The sequence below is a fragment of the Macaca thibetana genome, chromosome 1 (assembly GCF_024542745.1).
Source record: "Macaca thibetana thibetana isolate TM-01 chromosome 1, ASM2454274v1, whole genome shotgun sequence".
Classification (NCBI taxonomy): Eukaryota; Metazoa; Chordata; class Mammalia; order Primates; family Cercopithecidae; genus Macaca; species Macaca thibetana.
The window spans coordinates 14,067,565-14,093,881 of NC_065578.1; the positions used below are offsets into that span (position 1 = coordinate 14,067,565).

At 49.5% G+C, this 26,317-nt stretch overlaps 1 protein-coding gene across 19 annotated transcripts in view; it reads left to right on the top strand.

Moving 5' to 3' along the window:
- The window catches only part of FHAD1 (forkhead associated phosphopeptide binding domain 1), a 155,265-nt gene that overhangs the window by 97,900 nt on the left and 31,048 nt on the right, over positions 1-26,317 (top strand). For 16 of the 19 annotated variants that reach the window (XR_007725021.1, XR_007725020.1, XR_007725022.1 and 13 more), the window contains 9 exons: positions 842-994; positions 4,163-4,270; positions 4,507-4,614; positions 8,418-8,525; positions 12,227-12,334; positions 17,458-17,631; positions 19,764-19,989; positions 21,895-21,979; positions 24,994-25,100. Coding sequence is in view for 16 of the 19 variants with exons in the window: in XM_050787885.1 (XP_050643842.1) it covers positions 842-994; positions 4,163-4,270; positions 4,507-4,614; positions 8,418-8,525; positions 12,227-12,334; positions 17,458-17,631; positions 19,764-19,989; positions 21,895-21,979; positions 24,994-25,100 (1,177 nt within the window). In the remaining 3 variants the exon portion in view is untranslated. The remainder of the gene's footprint in view (positions 1-841; positions 995-4,162; positions 4,271-4,506; positions 4,615-8,417; positions 8,526-12,226; positions 12,335-17,457; positions 17,632-19,763; positions 19,990-21,894; positions 21,980-24,993; positions 25,101-26,317) is intronic. The other 3 variants (XM_050787927.1, XM_050787974.1, XM_050787967.1) reach the window with 1 other exon arrangement.

The following is a 26,317-nucleotide window of genomic DNA, read 5'->3' on the forward strand; positions in this document are numbered from 1 at the left end:
TATGGCGGGCACAGTGGCTTATGCCTGTAATCCCCAGCACTTTGGGAGTCCGAGGTGGTTGGATCTCCTGAGGTCAGGAGTTCAAGACCAGCCTGGCCAACATGGTGAAACCCCCATCTCTACTCAAAATACCAAACTTACCCAGGTGTGGTGGCGGGCACCTGTAATCCCAGCCACTCGGGAGGCTGAGGCAGGAGAATCACTTGAAGCCAGGAGGTGAAGTTTGCAGGGAGCCAAGATCGTGTCCCTGCACTCCAGCCTGGGCAACAGAGCAAGACACCAGCTCAGGAAAAAATAAAAAATAAAAAAAAAGCCACCTTATTTACAAAAGTATGCAGTGGACCCGATTTGGCCTGTGGGCTGTAGTTTGCCAACCCCTGGTCTAGTCCCTTCTCCTCATTTTTCAGATAAGGACAATTTCAGTGTCACACAGCTAATGGGCGAAGAATCAAGACAAATGTTCAAGCCTCCTGGCTCCTAAGTGACTGCTTTTTTTTTTCTCACACCCACCTACCACTTACTAGACACCTACTATGTGCTCAGCACTGCTAAAAGCTTTCCATCATTATCTCACTTAATCCTTACAACTCTAAAAGGTCAATACTGTTATTAACTTCATTTTCTAAATGAGGAATTGTCTAGAAACAATTAGAGCTGGGATTCTTTCTAGATCCAGAGTCTGAATTCTTAATCACTGCATGCTGTGGTGTTCTGTGATTTTAAGAAACTTTTGGGTAAACCTTTGTCCCATGAAAGGTAAACAATTGGTAAACAAATGTGGAAAGACTCTTTAGTTAGGCCTGTCCCCCATCAGCATCGGTTTACTTTTCTCTCATTTCAGATCAAGTTCAACAGTTCTCAAGAAACTCAGCAGTCTTTACTGCAAGAAAAGCTGCGGGAGCATCTGGCAGAGAAGAAGCAGCTGAACGAGGAGAGGCTAGAGCAAGAGGAGAAGCTGAAAGCCAAAATCAGGCAACTGACGGAAGAGAAGGCGGTAAGGTGGTCCCTGTCATTTGCTTTACTACTGAAAATTGATGAAATGGTCTTTTATATGGGAAATTGAGGGCATATGTACTTAGACAAATCTCAGCTACTCTGTTTGGTGCCGTGAAACTAAATTAATTAAACAGGGTGAATAAGTGGGGAGGATTTAACATGAAGTTTGAATTCTAAAACTCACAGCAAAATCAGCTTGAAAAGGCAGCGTGATTGAAATTTCAGGAAACGGTGCCTTGTTTGTGTACACATTGCAGTCAGCTTTATAAAATCTGAGTCATCGCTGCAGGTCCTGGTTTGTAGCTGACAGACTGTTTCTAAATGTGCACAAGATCAACTTCAGATGACAAATTTCAGTCTTTTGCTTTCTCTTTATACATATCAGGGAAAACAAATGGCCAAAATTGCTACTGACTTTTCTAGAAACCAGGCCAGTTAGAAGACAGCAGTGTCTCTAAAACTCGAAGGTGCCCGTGAATTTTCTGGGGATCTGGTTAAGATGCAGATTCTGTCTCAGCAGGCCTGAGACGCTAGATTTCCAACAAGCTCCCAGATGGTGCTGACGCTACCAGTCTGCAGATCCACATTTTCTTAGGGCAAAGTCTTAGAGGAAGATTTTCCCAAAGTTTCCTGATCAGAACCACCCAGATGTTTTGCTAAAAATACAGATCTTGGTCCCCACGCCAGACCCGTTAAATCAGAACATCTGGAGAGGGCCAGGAAACTGTATTATTTAATGAGCTGATTCTCATCACTGTCCTAGAGTTGGCCCTTTTTTTTGTTAAGATGGGGTCTTGCTCTGTTGCCCAGGCTGGAGTGCAGTGGTGTGATCACAGCTCACTGCAACCTCAAACTTCCAGGCTGCAGTAGTCCTCCCACCTCAGCCTCCCAAGTAGCTGGGACCACAAGCATATGGCACTACACCCAGATAATTTTTTTTTTTTTGTAGAAATGGGGAGCTCCTCTCAAGTGATCCTCCCACCTCAGCCTCTCAAGTAGCCGGGGCCACAGGCACACACCACCACACCCAGCTAATATTTTTATTTTTTGTAGAAATGGGGTCTCTCTGTGTTGCCCAGACTGGTCTCAAACTCCTGGCATCAAGTGATCCTCCCACCTCAGCCTCCGAAAGTTCCGGGATTACAGGCATGAGCCGCCATACCCAAGGGTTGGCCCTTTTTGATATTCAGGGACCCCTCCCATGAATTTTACCGTCTTTATGACTTTTGTCATTTAGGAGATTAAAGATTACTAATGCCTTGCACCTCTCCTCACCGACTCTCCGCATTGTGATCTAAGTGGGGTGAGGGTGTGGCCCCTGCTCTGGGATTTCTAAGCACTCCCGGGTGGTTGCAAAGTGCAGCCACAGTTGCGAGCCACTGTCGTGGGTGGGTGTGGAGCAGCCTGTGTGTGCTGACCCTGCTCACAGCCCCCGCAAGATAGCAGCCCCAGATCCACCAGACCTCAACTCTTCCCAGATCTCTCCTTTCTTCCCCAGAAGAGGACTGGACCTGCCACCTTCTCCATCTTTCCCCAGCTCCTCTGCCACACACACCTGCCCTCCAGACCTCTCCCCCTTTCATCTCCATCCTCACATGTGTGTCCAGTTACCCCAAGACATCGGTCTCCTCCTCCTCCCCCTTCTCTTTGCCTCTTTCTCTGCTTTTCTGCATTTGCGAAATAAAAGATTAAAAAGGAAGAGCCATCTGACCAAATCATGTGCAATCCGCATAAAGGTAATATTAATGATAGCTATAAATCAAGACGGGCACATTTTGAAGGGCATTTAGATATGGAAGAAGCCAGCACTGTTCCACAGAGAAGAAAATAAAACCAGAAAGTACCTAGAAATCTTCAGGATGTTCACAGAACTCTCCACCGACTTCCTTTTCTCTTCTCTGATTACCTTCTCCTTTTAACATCGGCATTCCAAATGCCTTATTTTCTCTTTTTAATTTTGGATGGACTTTTTCCCTTGTCAGGGTCTGGTATTTCAGCCCCACCGTGTTAAACACTGCGTTGGGCGCCTGCCTAGTCTTCCTAGACACCCATGGCGACACTGGCCTGGCAGAGTGTTCTAAGAGCTGGCGTCAGCCCCTCTTTTAAACCTGCAAACCTCAATGCACCCCACCGTCCTTGCAAAGGGAGGAAGCGACATCAGGTCCCTGCCAGACAGACTGTGACACTCGAAGGTCACCCTTCCTCTGACAGTCGGATTGATGGACTTGACCCTGGGGACTCCTTGGAAAGTTACCTCTTGGACATCAGTGCCAGGTGTCCTGACTATGTGAGCCTTCCTTAGCCCTTCTGACTCCCATCACCTGCCCTTTCCGAAAAAACATGTGTCCAGGCTCATTAAGTAGCCTCCCTCTCATGAATCTTGACTTATTTGAGGACTTTGTTTCAAAGGGGGGGAAAAAAAGTCTGGGTTCCTCTATCAATCTAGCATTCTTTTCTTATTACCAGTTGTTGACAACAGTCACTTGATTTGTGCACACACCGATGCGTTAGATCAGGGATTGGCCAGATTGTCCCATAAAGGGCCAGATAGTAAATATTTTCAGTTTTGCAGGTCATACGCTCTCTGCTCTTCTGCAAAAGCAGCCATAGATAATACACAGCAAGCACAGAGTGTTCCAATAAAACTTTATTCACAAAAACAGACCAGATTTGGTCTGTAAACCGTTGTTTGCTAACCTCTGGTTTAGAACACAGGCTTCAGAATCAAATGGGTCAGAGTTAGAATCCCTACTCATGTGATTTACTAGTAAACTGGGTGGATTCCTTCATGTAAGCCTGTTTCCTCGTCTGCAAGGTAGGAAGCGTGGTTATCACTGTGCCAGCCATTTCGTGCTCGTCATCCCATCCACCCCTCACATCAGCCCAACACAGGAAGACTATTACTGTCTCCATTGTACAGGCAGGGCAACTGAGGCTCTGGTAGCTTTACTTCCCCAGTGTCTTACAGCTGGAAAGGATCAACCTGGGGCTCTACCCTGGGTCTCCTGACTCCAGAGCACATGCTCTGAGCTCCTAGACTCTGCTGCCCACAGCCTCCCCAGGGGAGTGTGGTGAGGAGTGAAGAGGTAGCCCATGCAGTGCCTGGCAGTGTCCAAATTCCTGCCATGGTAACCATGTCTATTAAACAACAGTCATTGGTTTCCAGGCTTTGGAGGAGCGCATTACGCAAGAGAGAAACAGAGCGAACGAGACTTTGGAAGAAGAACGGAAGAGAATGCAAGAGCTGGAGAGCCTCCTGGCCCAGCAGAAGAAGGTACGTGGCTCAGGGAGACAGAGTCAGCTCGAGCCCACATCAAGGCCCTGCAGCTAAGAAGGGTGGATCTGGGGCTCTGGTCTGGGCCCGCTGGCTCTGAGTTCCAGGGCTGTGCCGCCCACAGCCCCCCACAGGGAGGTGCAGTCAAGAGGGAAGAGGTAACCTATGTGGTGCCTGGCAGAGTCCAAATTCCTGCCACGGTAACCATGTCTATTAAACAATGATCCTTGACTCAGGCTTTGGCGGAAAGCATTACCCAGGAGAAGAACAGAGTGAAGGAAGCATTAGAGGAAGAGCAGACAAGAGTCCAAGAGCTGGAGAAACGCTTGGCCCGCCAGAAGGAGGTATGCCCGGGGAGATAGAGTCGGCTGAGCCCCAGTCGGCTTCAGGGCCATGTGGAATTAAGTTCAGAGCCGTTGATGATGGGGGTGAGAGCGTGGTGGAGCCTTCCTCATGGAGTTTGCGTTTGGGTGGACTCAGCTACTTCGGGAAGCGTGGGAGACTCAAGGGAACCCCAGAGTTGTAGCCTTGACAACCAGTTGGGAAAAAACTGTAAACAGTGTAAAACACAGTCAGAGAGAGAGAGCGCTTGGGAGACAGGTAGGAATGGTGGCATGGGCATATTCTGTGTTCCAAAGCACAGAAACGGTAGAATGACAGAGTCATGGGACCTCAGGGCTGCATGGACCCTCCACCAGCATCCAGCCTTGAGCACCACCGCTGAGGAATGTTCTCCACCCCAGGGCAGTCCATCCCCGCATGGATGTCTCAGGCCAACAGAAAGTTTTCCCTTTAGGTTGAGTTGGGTCAAACTCTTATGCCCCAGAAGAGTATCAATCCTCCGCCCTCCCCTGCGCTCCCACGAGGTACGTCCACTTCCTCTTCCACACGGTGACACAGATGTGTGAAAATAGAGGCGCCCGCGCCCTGCATCTGCTCCTCCCCAGGCCCAAGCACCCTTGTTCCTCAGGTCCCTCACAGGACTGGAACCTGGTGCTGGCCCCCTCCTGTGGCCTGTGCTGCTCTCCAGAAGTCACAGACTGGGAAGCTCAGCGACTAAACAGGGTCTGTGGAGGTTACGTTTGGCCCCAGAATATTTTACTTTGAATTCATAGAATCTACTTAAAAGTTCAGATTTCCATCCACTCCCGAAAAGTCAGAAAATCTAGCCCTTGTTTCTACTTAGCAAAAATGGACTAGAAGCCCTACCGGGTAGCAGCAGTTTGCCACAGTTTTCACCACTCCCTATTGCATTAAACACAGCCCACGTCGTTTTTTGGTATCTGTCTGGGCTTCATAGGCATTTGAGTTTGTCACCCATCACTCATTTTCTTCCTAAAGGGAGGTGGCCAGAACCACTGTTCTCCAGCCACGGTAGCCTAAGGGGAGGACTTTTCCCTCCCTCATTGAAGATGTTCTACTTCTGTTAATATGTCTGAACTAGCTTTTGGGAAAGCTCTGCCACATTTGTGGATTCATGTTTAGCTTGTAGTCACCCTCAGATCCCTGATCCTTTTTCATGTCTGCTTTCATGAATTCCTCAGTCCTGACACAGCACAGGGGAGTGCGGGCTTTGCAGCCAGGGGAGTGCGGGCTACTTCCTGGCTTTGCAGCCAGATGAGACACGAGTTCGAATCCGAGCTGGGCTACTTCCTGGCTGCTCAGCAGACCTATCACTACCTCCCTTCTCGAAGGGGTGACTGTGGGCTCAGATCTGTGGGAGGGCTGGCAGATATCACTAGAAGGGGCAGCTGTATAATGTATAATGGAGGGCCTGGCCTGTGGAATTATTGCTGAGTAAATGGCAGCTGTTGCTACTGTCTCTGCTGCCACTTGTGCCCCTTCTTCTGTTTGGGTATTTGTTTTTCATCAACATCGACTCCTCAAGTAAAATCCTTGCCCATCCATCGCTGCAGTCTGTGGCACAGCTGTGTCCTGCAGCCTCTCCCAGAGCATCACTGAGGTTTGCCCCCAAGTAATGCCTCTGGGGTGGGGATGAGGAGCAGGGTCTCCAAGGAGTCACTTGAGTCAAATGCCCCAAGATGGGCTGGGCGCGGTGGCTCAAGCCTGTAATCCCAGCACTTTTGGAGGCCGAGAAGGGCGGATCGTGAGGTCAGGAGATCGAGACCATCCTGGCTAACACGGTAAAACCCCGTCTCTACTAAAAAATGCAAAAAACTAGCCGGGCGAGGTGGCAGGCGCCTGTAGTCCCAGCTACTCAGGAGGCTGAGGCAGGAGAATGGCATAAACCCGGGAGGCGGAGCTTGTGGTGAGCTGAGATCCAGCCACTGCACTCCAGCCTGAGCCACAGAGCGAGACTCTGTCTCAAAAAAAAAAAAAAAAAAAATGCCCCAAGATGTCAACAGCAAAGGCCTGGGGAAGATCCTTGAATTTAGAGACTTTGAGGCCACGGGGCTCGGGAGAAAAATTCAAGCTTCATTGCAGAGAGGATCTGTGGTTGGGTCACCCTGGGTCTGTTAAAATGTCAGCCTACTTCTGGAAGAACTTCTCTGTGGCTTCCTATCGGGGAAAATTGAAAGAGCAGCCCCAGCCACAGGCTCCATTCAACTGCCAGTGGCTATTTGATTTTCTTTTTTTCTGTCTCCCAGTCTGCAGGGCGGCGGCATGATCTTGGCTCAGTGCAACCTCTGCCTCCTGGGTTCAAGCGATTCTCATGCCTCAGCCTCCCAAGTAGCTGGGATTACAGGCGCACACCACCACGCCTGGCTAATTTTTTGTATCTCTAGTAGAGACGGGGTTTCACCGTGTTGGCCAGGCTGGTCTTGAACTCCTAGCCTCAAGCGATCTGCCTGCCTTGGCCTCCCAAAGTGCTGGGATTACAAGCGTGAGCCACCGCACCCGGCCTGATTTTCTTTTCATTAGCTCTTCCGCCACATTATCAGGGTTTTTAAGGTCAACAGAATCACTAGGTCATAATCTGGATCTTGAGGTCATGTTCAAAGTTAATCCCCATTATCCGTTGTGAACTTGGAAGCACGGCGACTGGGTATGTAGGGCCTGCGTGTGAGCCAGGCAAGGCCTCTCTTCCCAGTAGTACCTGTCCTGGCTACAGAGGAGCTGCCCAGAGGAAGGCCTGGCAAGTGTAGACGCAGAGTCAGACACAGCAGAGCCAACCCTAAGTCCCTAGGAAGTGCCTCAAAGTCTCTTTCACAGTTCACAGGAAAATGTCCTACCTCAAAACCCACTTCAAAGGATCCAAATAAACATGAAATTCTTATGATGTCACTTTTCTTCTGCTTTAAGGCTGGTGTTGGGACAGCAGAGTGTTGGAGTTTTGTCAACTGCTTTTCACTGCAAAGTATACAATATCCTCAGCCATATTCTGGATTAACCACTTTTTGCGGGCTCGTCTGGGGCCCTCACCACTGGTTATAATGGCAACCATCTTCCAAGTTCTAAATACCTGACAGTTAACCTGGTGTTTGAAAGACAAGCCATTGGAAAATAGAGGTGGCCCTTCTCGTGGTGACTGGAAACAGGCTGGCAACATATTTCCTTTGGTGATTTACGTTAAGCTGTTTAGTTGAATAGCTTACCAGCAAGTAACTTCCCAGACAAAACTCCTTGATTAGGGCACTCAATACTGGCCACACTTTCGTCCCTGCATCCTACCAGAACATTGCCTGTCCCTTCTAGAAATTGGCATATTGTGGCTCATTAATCCAACATACTGCCCTTCTCTTGAAACCGAATTCTGTTGAAGAGATTTATTTCAATAATGGAAATTCCGTTATTAACGAGACTCTTCTTTTGATCAGAGAGGCTGCCTGGCCCTGTGACAGGAAGCTGCCCCCACTGCTCCCGGGTTCCCTGTCCAGAGCTCTTTATTCAGGCTCCGTGCTTTCCTCTGCGCAGACTTCAGATCCTGGCCTCACCTCTGACAAAGGGTGTGGCTCTGGGCCCTCAGACTTCCTGCTCCTCGGTTTCCTCATCTGTAAAATGGGCCACTCTCAGCACTTCTCTGACAGAGTTGCTGTGAGACTGAAGGGCTGGCCAGGGGCCCAGGCGTATCTAATAGCCACCCCAACACTTCTGCTGTTATTGTTACTATGATTATTATGATCATTACTAGCAATTTCCCCCCTAAATGTGCAGGCCACCAAGTGCACTGGTCGTTGATTTGCAGGTTTTGGAGAGCAGCATAGCCCATGAAAAAAGAAAAGCAAAGGAAGCCTTGGAGTCAGAAAAGAGAAAAGTTCAGGATCTGGAGAACCACTTAACCCAACAGAAGGAGGTATGAGCAGCAGCAGGAAAGAACCTTCTGGAAGGAGCTACTGGGAGATCCCCGGGGAGTCTGGTGGGAAATCGGGCAGGTATCACAGGCACGCCTCCCTTTGAAGTGGCCAAGATCTGCCATTGACTGGCCATGTGACCTCTGGCAGATCGCCACCTCCCCATCCCTCAGTTTCCTCATCAGTGAAATGGGAATGCTAACAGTCCCTGCCTCATCAGATTAGATGCTCTCAGGTGTAAAGTACATAGGACTGCACCCTGCATCGTAGAGGGCCCTCGGAAAGTTCTTTTTGCTCTCTGGTTCAGCTACCTAGGAAAGAGGGATCCTCCCCAGGAGAGAACCCTGGGTTTCAGCCTGGGTCAGGGGCTTAGCGAGCATCGTCCTCACGGTAGAGAGGCATGTGTGCCACACCCAGCATGGCCACGGGAGAAAGCACTGCTCCTGGCCTGGCCTGCTGGTGTCGTGGACTCTGGAGCAGGCCTTCCCTAGACTGGCTGAGGAGTAAAGGACACAGAGCACAAAAAGAGATGGCACAAGTGGGTGCATAGTAAGCCCACGTGGTTGTCACATCAGATAAGCCGCAGGAATCAGCGCCTTCTGGAAGGGACAAGCAGATGGGCACCCCAGGACAGAATGACACCAGGGAGGAAAGGAGGGGTCAGAGCTGGAGACATCCACATCCACCCACCCCAATGCCACCAACCTAGGGGCCTGGCCCACCAGACACACCTGCCCTGAGCAGCATGAGAGGCAGACCCTCAGGTCAGCCCGGATGCCCGGGTCACACCCTGGAAGTAAGAGCCGGGGAGCCAGGAGGAGGTCACTCAGGGACCCACATGGCATCTCCATGAGCTGGGCTTTGGGGACAGAGGTGGCACAGACACACACCTCCTGGCCCCCACAGAACTTCCAGAAACAGAGCTGATGGCTCAGTGAATGGTTTGATTTGGTTTCATTCATCTACCGATAAATATTCATTCATCTACCTGCTGATCTCAGTTTCATTCATCCACCCACTATGTGCCAGGCCCGGTTCTGGGTGCCACGGACATCGCAGTGAGCAAGACAGACCAGGGCCGGGCTGCCCAGAGCTTCCATCCTAGCGCAGGGAAACAGACAGCCTGCGGAAGCAGGGGCGGCTCCAGGGCCACAAAGCCAAAGCAGGCTGGAGGGTGCCCGAGGGCAGGACCACTCAGGAAGTGACATTCCAGTGAGAACTGGAAGGGAAAAGGAGCCTGGGGGCAGAGAGGACCACTGGATAAAGTGGTACAGGTGTGAAGGTCAGGACCTGAGCTTGCCAGGTTCGGGGGGGTGGGAGGGAGACTGGGTGAGGAATGAAACCAAAGCTGGCCCAAGATGGGAGGCACCAGGGCGCAGGGGAAGGAAATAGGTGGGAGAGACGGGAAGGAACTGCAGAGCTTGGTGGGCTAAAGGGTTCATTCTGGGCTCAAATCTCAGCTCTGCCCTAACAGGCTGTGTGACCCTGGGCATGCCCCTTGCCCTCTCCGTGCCCTCATCTGCCATGTGGGTGTGGTGGCAGAACCTCCCTAGAGGTGTAATATGAGGAGTCAGTATATTCATGGCTTGGGATGCACCTGCCCTGTGAGGTCAGAGTCCAGTTGGGGTGGGCAGTTGAGTGGGCGCAGCAGGGTGGGGGTTGCACAGCCTGAAGCGAAGCCCTTGGCAGCGGGACAATGCCAAGCCCATGAGGGAAGTGAGGTCAGAGTCCAGGTAGGCAGAGGGAGCACAGACACGCTAAGGGGTGGGACCCAAACTGTGGTCACGGCTACCCCCAGAGCCTCCCTTATACATACGGGCCAGGGATGGGGTCCCGAAGCTCAGGCTACAGCCAGGCAGTGTCTTGGGCTCTGTGCCAGCCTGGTTATGAACATATAAACTCATCTTGCCAGGTGCGGTGGCTCACGCCTGTAATCCCAGTACTTTGGGAGGCCGAGAGAGGCAGATCACTTGAGGTTGGGAGTTCAAGATCAGCCCAGCCAACATGGTGAAACCCTGTCTCTACTAAAAATACAAAAGTTAGCCGGGCCTGGTGGTGCACGCCTGTAGTCCCAGCTGCTCGGGAGGCTGAGGCAGGAGAATCACTTGAACCTGGGAGGCGGAGGTTGAAGAGAGCCGAGATCATGCCACTGTATTCCAGCCTGGGTGTCAGAGTGAGAATCCGTCTCAAAAAAAATGTAAATTTAAATTTAAAAATTAGAAAAAAGAAAAAGAAAAAGCCTCCTGCCTCCAAGTGGGCAGGGCTTGAATCAGGGCCCAGAGGCCGAGCGGTTAAGGCGAGGGCCCTGGCATCTAAGCCTGCACCACCGCTTCCTGGTGATGACACCTTGGAACACTGCTTGTCTTTATACTGCCTCCTTAAAGGAGCCTGCATTTCCTTTCTTGTGAAACGGGGATAATCAGATAGATGGTCTCTGGGGTTTGCAGATTGGATGCACTAACACATTCTGTGCACTATTTTCATTTGCAACTCACCAAGCAGTGCATAATAAGAGAAGGGGAAGAGCCCTCACCACAGGGCATGCGGAAGGGTGTGGGTGGCCTTGTAGGACGGGCAGGACTTAGACCTGCAGGGCAAGGATTGAACCATCTTAAGTGAAGACTTGACAGTGAGAAAAAGCCAGGTCTGCATTGGGAGATGTGGTTGGGTAGGGGGGCCTGGGAGTTGGATATGCAGAGCTGGGTGGGGTGGGTGGGTGTCACACACGTGATGTTAACACTGGCAACATTGGGAACATCGTCTTTCCTTCAGGACCACACACATCTTGAGTCTCATACTGTCCCTTGAATTAGGATATTCCCATCTCCTATCACTGCATGCCCTGTAACAATTTTCATTCGTTTTTCTTTTTGCCAATAATACCTGTGCATTAAAGAAAATTTAGAAGATATAGACCTGTGAAAAGAACAAAATAAAAGTTGCCATAATCCCAATTCCCCCCAAATAACCGTCACTTACATTTCAGTACATACTCCTCTGGTCTTTTGTTGTACATATACACGTATATTTAAAATCCTTTTCTTGTGAACTTTATGTTGGTGGGGGCGGGGGTGGTGTATAATTGCAAGAGTTTCAACAGCTGCAGATAGAGTTTTTCAAGCCCTCCCTAGCTGTTTACCTCCCAGGGCATGTACAGGTGAGTCTGGGCCTCCGATTCCCTCCCCGTCACCAGGTATATGGCGTTTGTGTTCTCAGCTACAAACTGACCTAGACAGGAATTTTGGGAACCCATGCCTTTGTAGACTGGCAGTGGCTGCCTCGGTCCTCCTTTGGAGCCATTGACATGGGTCTACAGAGACAGAAGGCACCTCCCCAGCACTGTCTGCCTGCCCCACCTCCCAAAGAGCCAGGTACTTCCAACAAAGGCCAGCATCGGTGCCAGCACATGCCAGTTTATTCAGTGACTCAGCGCCAAATACCAGGACCCAACCACTCACCAGCATGTCACTTCCTGAACACCTGCCTTGAAATCTTGAATGATGACTCACTCACTCCTTTACACACATGACTAAGATATGGCTCCCGGGTTCTCACCTCTGTCCCCAGTGGGTGCTTTGTTCCTTGAGATCTTTCTCTCCAACCCTGACTTGGTGGCTTCCACAGTGACTCGTCCTGGTTTCCCTTTTCGGTGTCATTTCCCTTTGAGGGCACAGGCCCTCAAACCACTTTCATTGACTTCCAGGTCTCAGAGAGCAGCATTGCCTACGAGAAACGCAAAGCGAAGGAGGCCATGGAGAAGGAAAAGAAAAAGGTGCAAGACCTGGAGAATCGCTTAACCAAGCAGAAAGAGGTATGAGCCGCAAGGAGGGAGAGACAAGAGGGGCCCTGCACGGCGAAGGGCAGTGCGCCAGAGCCAGGCTCTGGGTTCAGATCCTACCTCTCCCCATGGCTGGCTGTGGAACTTCAGGCAAGAACCCTAACATCTCTGTGCCTTAGTTTCCCCACTTATGAAATACACCTAATACATACAGATCAATCTCCTTGAGTTGTTGTGAGACATGACTGCTGTTATACCCACAGAACACATGGAGAGGCACTCAGCATGCCACATACATGTGTCAGCTGCCCATGTTAGCATGGCAAACTCATGACTGGGAAGTGGAGGGACAGGATCCAAAGCCCGGACTGTCTGACTCCCCAACCCTAAATCTTCACCCCTCCCTCTCTACTGCACTTCAGCTTTGGGCTCAGCTGCCTAGCTTAAGAGAGGAGATGTTGGCCGGGCGCAGGGGCTCACACATGTAATCCCAGCATTTTGGTAGGCCGAAGCAGGCAGATCACCTGAGGTCAAGAGTTCGAGACCAGCCTGGCCAACATGGTAAAACCCCATCTCTACTAAAAATGCAAAAATTAGCTGGTTGTGGTAGCATGCACCTGTAATCCCAGCTACTGAGGAGGCTGAGGCAGGAGAATCGCTCGAACCCCGGAGGTGGAGGTTGCAGTGAGCTGAGATTGCGCCATTGCACTCCAGCCTGGGTGACAGAGCAAGACTCCCTCTCAAAAAAAAAAAAAAAGAGAGGAGATGTAAGGGTATGGACACCTAGGTTTCTGATCAGGCCGATATCAGTTTTCCAAGCAGAGCTTGTTGTCATAGTTATCATCACCTTCATAATCAAAATGCATTTACTGTTATCACTGAGAATTGTAAACATAGTAGGAATAGAAGTGGATTTCGCATCTGACCCTGTCTTGGGTACATAAGCAGTAGGGCATAATTCGCTTTTCCTGGGTCCCAGCAGTACAAAACACATACACACACAATTACCAATATGTCAAAGTCAAAGCCCAGTTGACAAACATGCAACCTGGCAATGATGGGTTAAATTTAAATGTAGGTGACTATGACTTCAAAGGATTTTCGGGATCAGCTAGGACTAAAAAGGTCTCTATTCACATCAACCTTGGATCATTTTCTTCAAAGAAAGATTTGCAAACATTAGCATGCATTTGGATCTCTGGGGAATTTATTTTTAAATGCCTGTTTCTTGGACCCCACCCCAAGAAGTTCTGACCCCCTGGGTGGAGGACAGACTCAGGAAGCTGCATGTTTCGTAAGCAGCCCAAGTGGCGCTGATGCACTTTAAACAAGGCTGCTCTAGGGAGGCTAGTCAGGAAGGCACATCTGCATTGCACGTCAGCCCTGGACACCAGTCTTCAAGGAGGGACCTGGAGTAACTGGCATGTGTCCAGAGAAGGCAGACGAGAGTTGGGTGAAGTGATGCAGGACTTGTCAGCCCAGGGCCGTCACGGTCACAGAGGACCCCTGCAGGGAGGCACATGCTGCAGGCCATGGGAGAGCCCGAGAAAGGCAGCCTCTTCCCAAGCAGCCGTGTCCCCCAAACGATGTACCATGGATCCTCCATGAAATACACTATGGGTAGGCGAAAAGGCGAGGTTAAAGTTTTAAAAGTAGGTAAGTCGGGACGTAAAAGGGATCCGGAATGAGACTAATGAAAAAAAAAAAAAAAGTGTATCATGAAATCAATGAATGAGTCACAATTTTTCCTCTAGCAGTTACAGCGCAAGGGAAATCCCAGCTGGTTGTACAATTTGCTAGACAAAAATGGACCAACTGCTCGTGGAAATATGACCATTCTTGGTACTAGACCAGAGAGAATCTCTCCTACAGGTCATTACATAGAGGATTCTGCAACAAGCAACCTTCTCAACAATATCCTTAGAACAGAAACATCAGAAGGTAGGGTCTTGGCCAGGCGCAGTGGCTCATGCCTGTAATCCCAGTACTTTGGGAGGCCAAGGTGGGTGGATCACCTGAGATCAGGAGTTCAAGCCCAGCCTGACCAACATGGTGAAACCCCATCTCTACTGAAAATACAAAAATTAGCCAGGCATGGTGGCGCATGCCCGTAATCCTAGCTACTGAGGCTGAGGCAGGAGAATCACTTGAACCCGGGAGGTTGCAATGAGCCAAGATCATGCCATTGCACTCCAGCCTGGGCAATAGAGTGAGACTCCTTCTCAAAAAAAAAAAAAAAAAAAAAAAAATGAGGTCTCATGGCAGCCCTCAAAGTAGACAGGTGACATTACCCTAGACAAGCAAGAACAGGACCCAGCCCAGGGATTCACCATTTACCAGGAAAATCCAAAGAAATACAAGTAGAGTCAGGTAGAGAGTTGTGTGTTTGCACATTATTTTATTTGTACACTCGAAGAGCAATCAAAGATTGATCTCATCTATATAGGCAAAATAGAAAAGGGAGAGAGGGAAAAGAAAGGAATTTCCAATGCATGGGACCAGTGGACTTTGTTCTCCTATGCTTGGGACAAGCTGCTGAGCAGCTGGCAGGGAGCAAAGATGGCAGGCCACGTGATCTACTGATAAGCAGGGCAGCTTCACAGCTCTTCAAAGAAACAATTTCAGTTTGTTGTGGATTATTTGGGACACCTGGGGTGTGTCGCTGAGCTGTACATGACAAGCTACTCTATGGGATGCCTGCCAGTGTCTCCAGTGAGCACCTCCGTAGGCCAGGTCCGCATGAGGTCCTCCATGGAATATCCCAACAGTAACAGCAAGGTTAAGACCCTGAAAAAGAATCAGACGGAGTTAAGCGGAGGTACGCAGAGGATTCAGCAACTCCCAGGAGAGGCTTGCAGGAATAACATGATGAAAATGGTATAGGGATTTAATATTTTCAAAAAAAAGTGTTTTCTTTCCTGATTATAAAAAAAAAAAAAACAAGACACCTGTCATTCTAGAAAACTTGAAAAAAAAAAAAAAAACAGAGAAAATCACTCCAAAGAAAATAATAACTAACAGAGTCCACTGAGCACAGTTGCCACTGTCGACATTTTGATGTGATTCCTTCCAGACCGCCTTTGTGTTGAACCTCAGCATCGACATCGATAAATACCGATTTATGACCAAGTTAGTGATTTACACTGTGACACTGTGCACAGTGCTTTGGATGCTATTTTTGATATTTAACATACGATGTGTCAACCTTAAATAATGAGATTCTCTAAGCATAGAGTTTATTCGAGCTCAAAGCTTGAGGACAGCAACCCAAAAAACAGACTTCAAAAGAATGAGTCAGCATTCCAAAGCAGGGAGGTGAAAATTTCACTTTGATAGACAGTTAACAGGATCGCACCGTCTTCCACACAAGGTCAGCACATGCGGTTATAGCCCTTTGGTTGGTCACAGCTTGCTACATTCCTGGGAAAATTGCTTTAATATTCCAGGATGAGGGGTGATTATCTGAAGGAGTCTTATCTCTGGCGCTGCCAGGGCTTTCCCACTCATTTACAGAAAAGAACAGAAGTTGCAGGTGCGTGCTACGTGACCCAGGCCCCACAGCCACATTCCTCTCGAGTCTCAAAATAATGTAAGGTTTCAACCGCTTTAAGTTTGAATGATTTTGGCCATTCACAGTGACTCACGCCTGTAATCCCAGCACTTTGGGAGGTCAAGGTGGGAAGATCACCTGAGGTCAGGAGTTCAAGACCAGCCTGGCCAACATGGCAAAACCCCATCTCTGCTAAAAATACAAAAATTAGCCAGGCGTGGTGGTGGGTGCCTGTAATCCTGGCTATTTGGGATGTTGAGGCAGAAGAATCACTTGAACCCGGGTGGCGGAGGTTGCAGTGAGCCAAGATCGCCACTGCACTCCAGCCTGGGCAACAGAGCGAGACTCCGTCTCAGGAAAAAAAAAAAAAAAGTTTGAATGATTTCATTTTGCATAGAATGTCTCAGTGTCATCAAACAATCTCTGTGACCCAGGTTTGCACTGTGCTGGATGGATCCCAACTTCTTTTCTTCTCCCCTGGGTTGGTTTCTCACTCTTCACTAGTGCAGCAGATGCCCAGCTAACCCGCCCTGTGCATCAGTCTTTACGTCCTTAGGAAAAACTCCCTAAAGTGGAGTTGCTGAGTCACAGGACTTGCACATTTTCAGGCTCGTAATACACATTCCTGAATGAGTGTCTAGAAAAGTCACAGCAGTTTGCACCTCCACCAACAGAGTTTAAGAATGCCTAGTACTTCGAATATATTTTAAATTGGATTAAATAATGTTCATAAGATGCCCAGCACAGTGCCACTCAAGAAGCCCACACTTCACATTTATTGCAGGAGGGACTCAAAGAGAATAGAATGTTGACTATGAAAGATCGAAAGAATCTTTCATGCGGTGGTGGGTGCGGTGGCTCACGCCTGTAATCCTAGCACTTTGGGAGGCTGAGGCAGGTGGATCATGAGGTCAAGAGATCGAGACCAGCCTGGCCAATATGGTGAAACCCCGTCTCTACTGAAAATACAAAAATTAGCTGGGTGTGGTGGCATGCGCCTGTAGTCCCAGCTACTTGGGAGGCTGAAGCAGGTGAATTGCTTGAACCCGGGAGGCGGAGGTTGCAGTGAGCTGAGATAGTACCATTGCACTCCAGCCCAGGTGACAATGTGAGACTCCATCTCAAAAAAAAAAAAGAATGGGTTCCAGGATAAGGGATAAGAGATGCCCAGGACAGGGCCGCCGGAGCCCTGGAGGAAAGGGGGGTGTCCTGGAAGCAGGTGTTGCAGTGAAGGAGAGAAGGGACTCAGCACATTCATCTTGGAGAACAGATTTAGAGACAGACATGACAGCCTTCCTCAAATATTTAAAGGGCTGTCTCATAAAAGAGAAATAAAACGTTCTCAACGAGCTCCAGGTGACAGAACTGAGCTCAGAGACCAGAAATCACAAGGAGACAGATCTCCGCTGAATGTGAAGACGAGTTCTATAATAATTGGAACCTTCCAGAGAAGGCATAGACTTTGTACTTTAAAAGAATCGACAGAATAATTAGAGAATAGACTTTGCCCCCTCCCTGAAGGTTGGGGAGAAGGGGACTGGGTAAATACGTATTCCTGAATGTCTGTTATTTTGCTATTTGGTTTTTTTTTTTTTTTTTTGTCTAGGAATTAGAATTAAAAGAGCAAAAAGAGGATGTTTTAAGTAATAAATTAAATGACGCACTAGCCATGGTTGAAGAGACTCAGAAAACAAAGGCAACTGAAAGTCTAAAAGCAGAGAGCCTCGCCTTGAAATTAAATGAAACATTAGCTGAACTGGAAACTACCAAGACAAAAATGGTAAGTCGGTGCCTTCCAGGAACGGGAGAATTTTTCTCCCAATAGAAGATTACAGTGCGTGAGAATGTGTGGCTTAGACCAGGGCTTCTTGGCCTCAGCACTGCTGATGTTCTGGGTCAAGTAGCACTTTCCTGTGAGGGGCTGTCCTGAGCATCTTAGGATATTTAGCACTACCCCTGTTCTCTACCCACCGGATGCCAGGAGCCCTCTCCCCACAGTCGTGATCACCAAAAATGTCTTCAGACATTGCCAAGTGTCCCTTAATGGCCCCCTAATGAGAAGCGTTGGTTTAGAATGAAAGGTACACAGAGCTAGGATGCCCCGTCTGCAGGGTATTCTGAGATGTTGTAATGCAGGTTCCTCACAGGATCAGAATGCCTAGAGAGCCTCGGGACCGAGTGATGAGTGATGATTCCACAGGCTTTAAGACAATGCATTAAAGCGTAGGCTCGGTATTCGAGGCCCTCCAAAATCAGGGCTCCATGTGCATTCACTCTGTCATCCACACGCTCAACCGACAGGTTTCTGAGCCAGGAAGTCATGAAGGTGAATCTCCCAAAAGAGAACGAAGTAAATTTCACGAGGGTGTGGCGTTGGAGAGAACAGGTCTGGGTGTGGCAAGTGGTGGACCAGAATCATAAGGACCTGACCTTGGCGGGAGCTGGGGGAGGTGTGGGAGGGAGGGAGTCGCAGGAGAGAGTTATGATGGCAGGACTTGATAACTGCTGGTAGGACGTGAGCACCAAGGAGAGCACAGTGCCAAAGGAGACTGCACGCTTCAGGCCAGGGTGCTTGGGGACCTGATCGCGTAAGGACGACATAGGGATAGGAGTATGGAGGTCTGGGGTCATGGTGGGGGTGTTCTCTTGGAGCAACCCTCTTTTGGAGAAGAGGAGACAAGAGGAGGAAGGCGAGGATAGGGCATCAAAGTTCAAAAGCCCCCAGCTTTGGGTACACAATAGTTTTGGGAGAGAAAGCAAGACAAGAGCTTAATCTGGAAGGCAGCCTCCTAGGCAGGGTCCTTGGAAGAGCAGGCATGTGTGAGTGTGTCGGGCAAAGAATGTACCTGTCATGGGGAGATCAGAGGCCGAGGCCCAGCACGTCACCTGGGAATAGGGAGCAGGACAGGGTGAGTTTGGAGTAGCAGGCGGGCATTGAGGAGGAGGTGCTGGGATGCAAACGCCAAGGGGAGCCTCAGGAGGGAGTGTTTGGATGTGGGAAAGCAGCAGATTTGCCATTTGGGGGTCATTAATTTTTTGTTTTTAAGAAATGCAAATTCTGGCTGGGCACAGTGGCTCGCACCTATAATTTCAGCACTTTCGGGGTCAAGGTGGGTGGATCACCTGAGGTCAGGAGTTTGAGACCAGCCTGGCCAAATGGTGAAACCTCGTCTCCACTAAAAAAAACATGAAAATTAGCTGAGTGTGGTGGTGCACTCCTGTAGTCCCAGCTACTTGGGAGGCTGAGGCAGGAGAATACCCTGAACCCAGGAGGCAGAGGATGCAGTAAGCCAAGATCATGCTACTGCACTGTAACCTGGGTAACAGAGCAAGACTCTGTCTCGAAAGAGAGAGAAAGAGAAAGAAGAAAGAGAGAGAGAGATAAAAGAAAGAAAGAAAAAGAAGGAAGGAAGGAAGGAGAGAGAGAGAGAAAAAAAGGAAAGAAAGGAGAAAGAAAGAAAGGCAAATTCATTTGCTTTTTCTTATGAAATTGTTCATTCATTAATTCCACAAATATCTATCAAACATCAAATGCTGTGGGCATAGCAGTAAGTAAAAACAGACACATTTCTGCTGTTACGAATTTTACATTCTAGAGGGCATGAGAAACAGACGATTAAAGGCTTCAGGGACAATGAAACAGACGCTGGAATAGGAAGTGTCTGGGGTTGCTCCTGATAGGTGGTCAGGGAGGGCCTCTCGGAGGAGGTGACGCTGGAGCTGAGCCCTGAGAGTCAAGAAGGAGTTGGCCATGAAAGGAGCTGTGGAAGAAGTGTACAGGGCAGAAGGAACAGCACGTGCTAAGGCCCTGGGGTGGGGCCCAGTTTAGCACCTGTGTGTACCCAGGGTGTATATTATGGTTGCTGTCATACCCAGCTCCCAAGACCACACTGAGTGACACTCTGTTCCCAGATCTTGATGGAAGAGCGGCTAATCCTGCAGCAGAAGACGGTAAAGGCCGTCCAGGATGAGCAGGAATCACAGAGACATGGATTTGAAGAAGAGATCATGGAATATAAGGAGCAAATCAAACAGCACTCCCAGACGATTGTGAGCCTCGAAGAGAAACTCCAGAAAGTCAGTCAACACCATAAAAAAATAGAAGGCGAGATTGCAACATTGAAGGACAACGACCCGGGTAAGTCCGAAGGGGGACCAAGGAAATCTTAGTGTTCGGGGTAGGTTCTGATTGTCCGCTGGGTCCCAACAGGCTGATGGTTAAGAAAAAGGCCGTGCCTTATTCAAAAGCTCGTTCATTCTCTGAGGCCCCCTTTTGTTCTTGTTACACAACGATGTCAGAAGCCCTCCGAGGCCCAGGTTCAGCAGAAGTCATGGCAATGAGTTGGGACATCCTTTGTGCCGACCCAGTGAGCCGGCGAGACACACAGGCCACCAGGGCTGTCAGAGCTGTCAGGGCAGCACGAAGTGGAATCATCTTTTCCACATGAAAACATCTCGTGTGGGGGCCTTTCAAAGGCTTCTCTCTGCCATCGGCCTTTTGCATCTTCACTAATGCACTCATTACCAGCCAGGATTTGTCCCTTAAAAAATAAACCCAAAAGAAGCTGAAAAAAGAACTCAGACTTGTAAGCACTTATTTGCCCCAAACGGCCAAGGTAAGGTATTATTGTAAAGTTGTTAAGCTCTTGGAGAAAGTTGTGGAAGTAGAGGACTCAGGCCAGGGTATCCCAGCCTCAGCCCTGTTGACATTTGGGGCAGGATCATTTTTTCATGGATGGGACTGAACTGGGCACTACTGGGTGTTAGCAGCCTCCCTGTCCTCCACCCACCAGCTGCCAGTGGCACCCCTACCCCAGCTGTGACAACCAAAAATGTCTCCAGACATTGCCCAATGTCCCCTAGAGGCAAACTCACTCCTGGTTAGGAAACACGGCTCTAGTTCCCAGCAAGTCGGCAAGCCGTCAGGACTTCCCTCATTCATTCACTCATTCAGCTCTCTCGGTGGAGCTTCTATTACGTTCCGATCTCATGTAGGCACTCAGGATCCAGTGATGGACAAGCCAGTTTTTGTCCCCATGGTAACAAAATTATTGCCCTGACAGGTGATCCAGGATGAATAGGGCACCATGACAAGGACGAAGAGTGGGATTCAGTTTCCCAACCCAGAGTCCAGGTCAGAGGAAGCGTGTTTGAGGTTGAGCTGGGGGCTGGGTTCAGTGGCTCATGCCTGTAATCCCAGCACTTTGAGAGGCCAAGGCTGGCAGATCACGAGGCCAAGAGATTGAGACCATCCTGGCCAACATGGTGAAACCCCGTCTCTACTACAAATACAAAAATTAACCAGGCGTGGTGGCGTGCGCCTGTAGTCCAGCTACTCAGGCTGCTGTGACAGGAGAATCGCTTGAACCTGGGAGGCAGAGGTTGCAGTGAGCTGAGATTGCACCACTGCACTCCAGCCTAGCAACAAAGCGAGACTGTCTCAAAAACAAAAAAAGAGATCAAGCTGGGACCTGAAGGGTGATGTCCAGGTCAGAGCGAGGTGTTTGAGATTGAGCTGGGACCTAAAGGGTGACTGCATCTTTGTCACCCCCGTACTTAGACCAGTGTGCACTCCACACATGTTTGTTGAAGGAATAAACAAGTGAGTGAACACGTGAGTGAGTAGTGAGACAGGACGCCAGAGGCGGTGCACTGAGGTGTAAATGGGAGGTGAGGAGAGGAAGGTGCTAAACACAGATTCTTCTTCCAAGAGAGACAGGCAGGCGGTGGGACCAGGGGCTGAGGCTGCACTGCTCACCAGCTTAGCCAAGTGGGTCGCCGGCAGCTTCCATCACTCCGGTGCCCCTTTCCCTGTCTATAAGTGGACTTGATGGCCCCTGCCTTCTAGAGTAACTGGGACAATCTCATGGCCACGCACTTTGGGAGAGCCCCCAGCCTGTGACACAGCACACATGTGGGTCTCACAAGGTGGAGAGGGCTGCAGGTGGAGGCAGGGTTTGTAAGTTGTGAAAGACAGGTGTGCTTGTAAGCAAAGGGGAAGGACAGCCTCCTCTCACAACGATCACATGTCTCTCTGATACAGCCCAAAAGGAGGAAAGGCCGCAAGACCCTCTGGTGGCTCCCACGATGGACAGCAGTGCCAAAGACATGGCGTACGAACACCTGATGTGAGTACCCGCAGGCGCGTGAGCGCCAGGCATTCTCACCGGCACCACCTGGGTGGGGGCAAACAGGCAACCAGCCCCTACCTGGGCCACACTGTCAGAAGCCATACAAAGAGCTGGGCCTGCTGCCTTTCCAGTGCTGCTTCCACTTCCCCGTTCCTTCAAGGCAGGGCAATGTCGTGGAAAGATTTAGATGGATCTACATTCAGATCCCTCAGCCTGTTTTCTGCTGTTTATAACAGAATACCCAAAACTGGGTGATTTATAAAGAAAAGAGATTCATTTCTTACAGTTTTGGAGCCTGAGAAGTCCCAGGTTGAGGGGCTGCATCTGGTGAGGGCCTTCTTGCTGTTGGGGACTCTCTGCAGAGTCTGGGAGTGGTGCAGGGTATCACATGTCCAGGGGCTGAGTGTGCTAACTCAGGTCTCCCTGCCTTTTTTTATAAATCCACAGTCTCACTGCCATGATAATCCATTAATCCACTAACCCAGTAGCCCACAAATCCATTAATCCATAATTGTACTTTTGTGACCAATCACTTTATAAAGGCCCCACCTCTCAATACTGCCACCTTGGGGGTTAAGTTTCAACTTGAGATTTGGAGGAGATGAACATTCAAAACATAGCAGATTCCAATTTGACACTTTCCAGCTGTGTGACCCTGGGCAAGTCACGCCACCTCACTGAGCCTTAGCTTCCACGTCTGTGAAATAAGGCTGTACATGCCTAGTGCTTGGGAAATCTAGCTAATACTGCTATTAGCTATTTTTCCCGAGGATCAGCTAGAGGCAAGCCCATTCATAGGTGTTATTAAGCAGACAGAGATTTCAAACAGTGGAGACCACTTGGTGGGGCGGGGCCCTGCAAAGGTGAGAAGTTAAGGAGTTGGCTAAATGACCTCAAATAAATGATTTCAACCTTCCTGACTCTGAGAGCCAGTGAGTCTATAAAGAAGTCTATCCTCGAAGAACTGATAGTTTTCAGAGAAACAAACGTATGAATGGGAAAGATCCAGAAAACAGCACATAAAGAAGGAGGTGCCGATGGGATGCAGCGTAGGGATTCAGAAGCTCCCCCAAGAGGACAACCACCTGCCCGATCCTTGCACCAAATCCTAGTGACTGAAGTCTAATGTCACAGGGATTTTACCCCAAAAGGACAAGGATACCCAGCCTCCGCATTGTGAAAAGTTCCTGACTCCTCCTCCTGTTTAAACTCTAGAAACAGTGGTGCCCGTGACTTGGAGAAGAGTCAGCACCTCCCGGCCCTGCTCTGGTCCACTTCCTTGGCGTGTGAACATGCTTGAGTTCTGAGGTTTTATCCTCGAGTTGGAAGATTTGTGGTTGCAGCCAAGAACACGCTCACGTGGACACACACAGATGCATGCACACACAGAATATACTATATATATGTAGTTATGTTCATTCTAATGATCACCAGTCTTTTTTTTTATTTGACATGCAACCTGCCAGTGTTTTACTTTAATTCATAATAAACGCAGTACCTTCTAAAGTCTGTATAAGGCTGGGTGCAGTGGTTCATGCCTGTAATCCCAGCACTTTGGAAGGCTGAGGTGGGTGGATCACCTGAAGTCAGGAGTTTGAGACCAGCCTGGCCAACATGGTGAAACCCCGTCTCTACTAAAAATACAAAAATGAGCCAGGCATGATGGCAGACACCTGTAGTCTCAGCTACTTGGGAGACTGAGGCAGGAGAATCGCTTGAACCCAGGAGATGAAGGTTGCAGTGAGCTGAGATCACGCCACTGCACTCCAGCCTGGGCAACAGAGCAAGACTCCGTCTCAAAAAAATAAAAATAAATAAAAAATAAAGTCTTTATAAGAAGAGCCTGGATTTCAAAAGCCTGTGAACTCAAATGAAGTGGCATTAATACCTGCCCAAAGGCTAAGGCTCCCAACCCCCTTCCAAAAGGGCAAGACCTACTCCTTGCAACACACACAAGACCTGTCTCCGCTAGGCTGCAGTTTCTCAACTTGCTGAGGCATGCACCCTGTGTTCTTCCTGTCAAATCCCCACCCAAGGCGCCTCCCCTGCTGTTCCTGCTGGGCACCCTTCACCCCTCCACTGGGCGCAGCCACCCTCCCATCAGCCATCCTGAGTCTCAGGGTGCCAACGGTGTGCTGCCCTCCAGGGGTGTGGGAGGGGGAGCTGTCCTGTCACCATCACTGTCCCCCTGTTGCCTGGGCGCCGAGGCCACACTTCTACCAGCTCCCCCAAGAACACCATTCATTCACATCTGGCCCCGCCTCCCTCCACCAGGAATTCAAAGGAGCTGCTGAGAGAACAGAGCCACATTGTCTTCCTCTCTTTTTTCTTCCCTGTCCCCAAAGAATCCCTGAACCTCCCCCAAATAGTTTTCCCCTCTCCCTCCACCATCAGAAGTCCACAGGCACATCAAGTCATGATGCTGGGTAGTGGGTATCAGTCTCATGCAAGGCATGTTCGAGCCTCAGACTCAACTCAGCCAGATCTTGTGTTCTGTCTCAGTGGATTTTCTTTTTTCTTTATTTCTTTTTTTTTCTTAGAGACGGGGTCTTGCTCTGCCACCCAGGCTGGAGTGCAGCCTTCAACTCCTATGCTCAAGCAACCTTCCCACCTCCGCCTCCCGAGTAGCTGGGACAACAGCCACACACCACTATGCCTGGCTAATTTTTTTTTAATTTATTTTTGTAGAGATGGGGTTCTGATTTCTCTTGCACAGGCTGGTCCCGAACTCCTGGGCTCCAGTGATCTTCCAGCCTTGGCCTCCCAAAGTGCTGGGATTACAGGCATGTACCCAGTGCCTGGCCTCCATCTATTTTCTTAAACGAAGGTGCAACAAAAAAGTCATTTTTGTTTTAGAGTTTTTGAAGACTGTCCTCATCCTTTGCTGGGACTGGCATCGCATGGACCATGATTGAGAATCTGTTTGCATTTGTACTTGGCCCCTTCCTGACACTCAGGAGACAATGTGGAGTTTGAGTTGAACTGACTTCACCTGTTTTTGTGAATTTCAGAGATGACTTATTGGCTGCTCAGAAGGAAATCCTGTCTCAGCAGGAGGTCATTATGAAGTTGAGGAAAGACCTTACAGAGGCCCACAGCAGAATGTCGGATTTGAGAGGTTTGAACAATTTCCGGTGTCTCTTGACCTCCTGACCCGCTCGAGAAAGGAAGGAGATGAGGCTTAAGAGTTGGCCGGGCGTAGTGGCTCACGCCTGTAATCCCAGCCCTTTGGGAGGCCAAGGCAATTGGATCACAAGGTCAGGAGTTCAAGACCAGCCTGGCCAAGATGGTGAAAACCCATCTCTACTAAAAATACAAAAATTAGCCAGGTGTGGTGGTGGGCGCCTGTGATCCCAGCCACTCAGGAGGCTGAGGCAGAGGATTGCTTGAATCCGGGAGGCGGAGTTTGCAGTGAGCCCAGATCACACCACTGCACTCCAGCCTGAGCAACAGAGTGAGACTCTGTCCCAAAAAAAAAAAGAGTTGGAAACCTTGGCATAAACAACCCTGCTTCCCTGTGTTGTCCCAGCATCTGTAACTCAGGGTCAGCAAAAGTCGTATCCTGGATATGTCCCTGATTCCCACCCCCCACTGAGTCCCTGACTCAATGCCAAGGGGCACAGGGCACATTCTCCACAGGACTTTGGACCTCTGCACTGAAATGCAACTTTCTTCTTCAGGGAGAATTTTCCTTTAGCACAGATTTGCTTCCGGAAGCAAAGGCCTGAGGGCAATCCTGGGGTCTTCCTGCGGCAGGCCAGTTTGCACAAGCCCCAGCACTCACTAGCTTTGGGACCTAGGACAAGGGGGCTCTCCAGGCCTTCTCTTCCTCAGATGCCAAGTAGGGACAACACGCCTTCTTCCTAGGGTTAACATGGGCATCAGTGGCCCCTAGAGTAGGGGCAAAATAACTGAGTTCTGTGCTGTTCCAGACAGACACAAACAATGCTGCCTTCATATTCCTGCTTTGTTCCTCCTTATCTCTGTGCTTTTACTTCTGCCTCCCTCCTTCTTGCATCTGATAGCAGCCTCTCTTTCCCATGTCTACTCTCCCTGAGCTGAAGGGCATGGATAGACAGGCAGGAGCTGGGAGATGGAACTAAGCCTGGGGAAGTGGAGGAAGGGAAAAGAATGCTCCTATCTTGTCTCCATCCCAAACCCTACAGGGTATTCGCTCCCTGTAGCTGTTCCTGTTAATACCCCAAGACATTTATGGCTGAGGTTTTTTGTAATAATGAAACCCCGTCTCTACTAAAAAATACAAAAAACTAGCCGGGCGAGGTGGCGGGCGCCTTAGTTACTCGGGAGGCTGTGGCGTAAACCCGGGAGGCGGAG